The 6,104-nt window shown below is 35.7% G+C and overlaps 1 protein-coding gene across 1 annotated transcript; it reads left to right on the forward strand.

The window, feature by feature from the left end:
* Nucleotides 1-805: 805 nt before the first annotated feature.
* LOC145631292 (uncharacterized) lies at nt 806-5,321 on the forward strand. Its single transcript, XM_081683375.1, has 4 exons — nt 806-1,925; nt 2,157-2,576; nt 2,690-2,740; nt 2,883-5,321. Exons 1-4 carry the CDS (start codon nt 1,001-1,003, stop codon nt 4,331-4,333), a joined length of 2,847 nt encoding a protein of 948 aa, XP_081539501.1. The 5' UTR covers nt 806-1,000; the 3' UTR covers nt 4,334-5,321.
* The last annotated feature ends 783 nt before the right edge of the window (nt 5,322-6,104 follow it).

Below are 6,104 nucleotides of genomic sequence, written 5' to 3' on the forward strand. Positions count from 1 at the left end.
GAACCTCGGTCTTAGTTACTAAGCCATGTCTCATTGGTAGCATTGATTATTACTTATTGCCATATTGGTATTAATCTATTTCGATCGACCAATGTTTTTGCTCATTGAAATGTGTTTGTTTCTCCTTCCTATTTCTCATCTAAACTACTTGCAATACAATTCAACATTGGGGCACTTGTGGCAGTGACGCTGAATACACCATAATCCTTCTAGACTTCTTCTAACTAGAGCTTTGTACATACATATGCTCCGTATAACCATGCTGCCATGCACATACAAGTGTAGTAAATCGTTCCGATTCAACAAGAAGATATCGTAAAATAGTATACATGATTATTAATTTCATTACCGGAAAACAACCTAAACATCTAATCTCTACAACAAAAGTATAGCATAGCATTGCATTACATAACATACTTTAACATAACTGAAATTTACAGCATGAAAAAACTGATAAGAGCCGCGTATTTCAGACCTGAGTACAATCATTACTCCCCCTATTCTCCAATTAATCATGCAAATTTGTTTCGTACTTTCGCTCTCAACTCTAATGACCCATCAAATTTTCAAAAAATATAAAAAATTTTCATAAAACTTTTCTTTTTACAGGGTTTTGAATTGAAAAAAAATGCCAAAACTGAACAGTCACATTCATTAGTACAGTTAGTTTCCACAAATCTCTCTCCCACTTTTTTCCCTCCTTCTTCCTCTGTTTTTTTTCAATTACTTTCACTTTCAAACATTTACTAATAAATATTAATATTCACTGTAATAATAATATTAAGTACAGTACATAAATCTTCCTTATTCAAACCCCTCCAAAACCCTAGTTTCTGTTTTTTTTTCTTTTCTTAAAGCTCCCATTTTTCTCTCAAATTCAACCAGAAAAATTAGCAAAACCCATCTATTTTCCCCTGTTAATTTTACAGAGTCCCCTGTTCTTTCATACCAAAAACAGTGGAATTTTTTTTATTTCCAATTTAATTTAAAATTCCATGAAATGAGTGAAAACAAAGAAGAGAGAGAAAATTCCCCACATCATCAGAAAGAAGAGAGAGATTCAGCAACAACCCAGAAAATCAGGGGACCTCCACCACCTCCTCTGTTTCTTCCTTCAAGCTTTGATTTTGAACAATCAAAAAGGCCAAGATATGTTCATCATCATCAGCATCATCAATGGAAGCAACAAAGCCCATTGGGCCTTCAAAACCCAGAATCAAGCCCATCTCCTTCAAACCCACAAGCCCAATTAACTTCCCCTGATTCATCTTCTTCACCTTCACTTTCTCCTATCCCATCTTCTTCAACTGGTCAAGAACTTACCAACAAACAAGAAAACCAACAACAACAACAACAACAGCAACAGTTTAGGAAAGGGAAGTATGTAAGTCCAGTTTGGAAACCCCATGAAATGCTTTGGCTAGCTAAGGCTTGGAGGGCTCAGTATCAAGGAGATGGTTCCGGTTCAGGTTCCGGGTACGAAAGCATAGGGGGAAGTGGAGGGAGAGGGAAAACAAGAGCTGAAAAAGATAGAGAAGTGGCAGAATTCTTAAACAAGTATGGAGTGAATAGGGATGCAAAAACAGCAGGGACAAAGTGGGACAATATGTTGGGAGAGTTTAGGAAGGTTTATGAATGGGAAAGAGGTAGTGAAAGAGAACAAGTTGGAAAGAGTTATTTTAGACTTTCACCTTATGAAAGAAAGATTCATAGATTACCTGCTTCTTTTGATGAAGAAGTTTTTGAAGAATTGTCTCAATTTATGGGCCCTAAAATGAGACATTCTTCTCATCTTACTTCTCTTCAAACTTGTTCTAGATCATTTTCTACTAGTACTACTAATCCTTGTGATTTTAGTCTTAAAGCTTTGCCTCCTCCTCACCCTTTTAGGGATGATACTTTTCCTCTTTCTAGCATGTTTTCAGGTATGTTCGTGTCTGTTTATTCCCTTCGTCTCATATTATTTAATTATTTATTATTATTAACACGTGTTGTTGATACTGCAATTTGAAATTGATAGAGAATATTAGTCGAATATACTCATCATATCATGGATTTCGAAAAGAGTAATATTCTCTATCAATAACGAACTAGTAATGTGATAACTAAATCGGAATAAAGTTAATAATAACTTTACATTTTTTGTTTTTTTATAGAAAGGGCAAGGCAAATGCAATCTTACTTGATGCATAACCCAAGGAATCCCTTTCTTGGGTTCGAGCCACATTCATCATCAAACGTAGGAATGTCACCCTTGTCAACAACGAGTGGATCGCCTCGAGTCGAGCTCCGAAGAATCGGAAGAATGAGGATGATATGGGAAGAGTGGGTGAGCTTGTGGGCGGAGGAAGGTGAGTACCATAGAGGAAGAGTAAAAGTACAAGGGTCTAACAATTTGTTGAATGCAGATGAACTTATTTACTTTGATGATTCTATGGTGGCTTCCTCTTTGGAAGCCTTTGAAGATGGCCCTCTAAAGGGCTTCTCCGTTGACCGGTTCGCCCCCGGTCAACAGCTCAAGGTGTTAGGAAGACGAAAGCACTCCTCTTCGCCTTCTCCTTCTATGTCATCAGCCGGTAATAACATACTTCAACACTTACTAAAACTACTTCATAATAGTGTTATTTGTTTACTTGAATGTTGCATACATTATAATGTGAGTATTTGATCATGTTTTTATTATATGTAGATTTTAATGAGAGACTCCCTTTTGCAATAGCAGCTGAACCCTCTATAAGATGTAAGTTCTTGATCAAATTTATACAATTCTATAAATTATTGGTTTCATTTTTTGTTTAATAGCATTACATTTTGATGGAATTGTTAAAGTTTATTACATGAAGTAACTTAGTGATTTATTATTACTTCTTAATTAATTATAGGGGAATTCCAAGACCCTACAGAGTATTATCTTGGCTGCCTAAGATCACCACCGACAACACTACCAACCTTATTTGAGCTATCATGGTACATACAAGAGCCTCCACCGGAGGAGTTTCGGCTACCTCTTCGCAAGGACATATACCGCGATTTGCCTCAAGGGAGAGAGCTCTTCTTCACCACATCCTCAAACGAGCCACTAGATTGTAAGTCTTTCACCATTGACGTCCTAAGCTCGCTCATTCGATCAATCCCAAGCATAACCGCCTCAACCTCATCTAGCCGGGACTCCTACATTTCCCTATGGGATGATTGTATCAACCGAGTTGTGTCAAAATTTTGTCCATATGAGATGGTCTTTACAAGGAAGCAACTCACCAAGGCAACATCTTCCGAATCAATTCGAGATCAATGGCCGAATTTAACAGGAATGGTGAAGAATTTTTGTCTTTGGAGAGGTGAGGAAATTGATCAACTTAGAGAATCACAACCTTTTATTGATCCTTCTTCAAGTATTACACAAAAAATTTCATGGACCTACAATGACCTTCCTTATGTGTTAGGGTACTATGCCCTTGGACACAATGTTACATTTTGTGCATTAAGCCCACCCTCACCTTCACCCTCATCATCATCTCAAGACTCGATCATAACCCGAACCGATCTCTACTCCCTAGACCTAACAAACCCTTCAGAGAGAGTCAAGTTACTAGTCCCATGTTGGAGAATTGGCATCCTATTAGCCTCCTTAGCCGAGAGGTGCACCAAGAATTGTTCCCAAAGCGACTATGAACGACTTGATCAAGGGGATGGTAACATAATTGAAATGACAACGACGACGACGACAAGATTCTACCCTAGCAAAAGAAGATGGCAAACAACCAAGGAAATCTACTCGGTCCTAGACCAACGAGTAGTCCCACACGCGGAACACATGATCTCCTACGACGAAGAAGAATTAGCCCTTGTGTTCAAACCAAGAGGAGTAAAGACAAAGCCAAAAAACACACAACAACTAGTACTAGCCCTAAAACAAGTAGCAAAAGCACTAGTAGCATTACATGACCTAAGTTTCATGCATAGAGGCTTGTCATGGGAAAAAGTCCTAATGGTAATGCAATCCAAGGTGGAGGAGTGGTTCGTGGCGGGGTTCGAGGAGGCGGTAGGGGCACCACAGATAAATCCATACAACGTATCGGAAACGGCGACAGCGGTGGCACCGGAGATGGGGAGAGGAGTGCATGGGGTGAAAGTGGATGTTTATGGAATAGGGAATTTGATAAAGACAAGTGAAGTGAAATCAGAAGGAATAGTAGGAAAACAGCTAAAAGAGTTGGAAGGAAAATGCATGGAGCAAAACCCAGAACAACGACCAACAGCAGCTGACTGTTACCATCACTTGTTGCAGATTCAGTCGTCGCTTTCATCCGCCGCCTCTGCTCGTTGCAATTGATTTCTGCAACAAATTTAATTCTAAAATATTACAGGTTTTTTTTTTTATTAGAGTATTTTTATTTTTAATTTTATTTATTGATATCTATATTTGGGGAAAAATGTTTATGTGGGTTTGTGCCATTTGTCAGGGTATGTGGTAGAAAGAGGAAATACTCCTATAAAATTGACTGTTCATTGTTGGGGGTATTTAGAGTACTTTTTATGCTAGGGTTTTATTTTTTGAGGGGTTTTCTTCAGAAATTTATTGGGATACCCTTTTTTTTTCCAAAAAAAAAAAAAAAAGGAATTATTGGGAGGTAATTAATTGGATAATTGAAGCTAGAATTTAAGTGTAGGAGAAATGATGTGAGTCAGTGATTGTGACTGTTCAATAAGGAATTTTTTTTTTTGGTACTAATAATTATTACAGTAGTACTCTACTAATTTGTGAATCAATATATGTGTTCTACCATTTTAGGCTAGACTTGTTAATTAATTTTATTATTACTTGTTTGGATTATTACTACTTGTGTGTCAATTGACTTTTTTTTTTTTTTTTTTTTTTTTTTTTCTTTTGTGCATTTTTTGGTTTGGGATGTGTGTTTTATTTGAGAATGTGCTATAAATTTTGCTTGAATATTTTGAGCCTTTTTTATTTAGTGAGTTCGGAGAACAGTAGTACGAGAGAGATCTTTCAAACCTAAAATTATTAAGTAATATTATTACTTTGTAGGTTAGATCTAGTTGTCACATTATTAGCTTAAAGTACATTATACGAATTATGTTGACTTGAATGTGATTAATTAATTCAAGACGTATTCTAACAAGTATATATAGGATGAAATTGTCAGACTAACCCATCTAGCATTGTTGGTGTTTGGAGATTAGTATGACATTAGATGTTACCTTCATAAATTATAATTAAATATTCAAGCACATTGTTTGTAGCTGACACATACAGTATATGTAAATCAAAGCTTGTTCATGTAGTAATTCAGACATGTAATAATTACTGCAAGCTAGAGATCATACACTGGTACTTGAGATGTAAAATCAAATTAAAATAGGAGTGACTATATATTATCATTTTCACCAAAAAAAAAATCATTTACACTTGGCTGGGTTTTTACAGATATATAACTAGTGTAATTAATTTCATATTATAAAGCTGAAGGAAGATTAATGACAACTGTTTCTTTTTTTCTTGTTTCTAATCTTCTTACTTGGTGTGCTTTGTATACGGTTGAATGTGATGTGGATAAAGTCTTTTCCAATGAAGGAGGTTATTAATAATTTGGTGCACTTGTACGTGAGTGTTAGATTAGTTGGCTTGTTTCATATTAAAAGTATTAGAAGCACGAAACATCTAACTTATAAGTCAAGTGAGTTACTATGCCTATTAAAATTACATTTTTATTATAAGTCAAGTGAGTTACACTGCCTATTAGAATCACGTTTTTATTATAAGTCAAGTGAGTTACACTGCCTATTAGAGTCACATCTTTTTAAGTCAAGTGATGAGTTAATGTGCCTATTAGAATCATGTCTTTATAAGTCAAGTGATCAATTACTGTGCCTATTAGAGTCACGTCTTACTAAAGCTTTGTTAGTGAACTTTTCTTCCATTTTTGTGGCTTTCCCTATCATTTCCTTCAAGGTACATTATATGTCTTGATCATCTTTTTTTTAAACAAATCAATTCATTCATAAAATATGTCTTGACCATCTAGATTCTAGATATATACTTCTTTGTGTTATATTACAACTTTACAATATGCTTTCTTTTGAAA

This window comes from Chenopodium album, chromosome 5, assembly GCF_948465745.1.
Source record: "Chenopodium album chromosome 5, dcCheAlbu1.1, whole genome shotgun sequence".
NCBI classification, from domain to species: Eukaryota; Viridiplantae; Streptophyta; class Magnoliopsida; order Caryophyllales; family Amaranthaceae; genus Chenopodium; species Chenopodium album.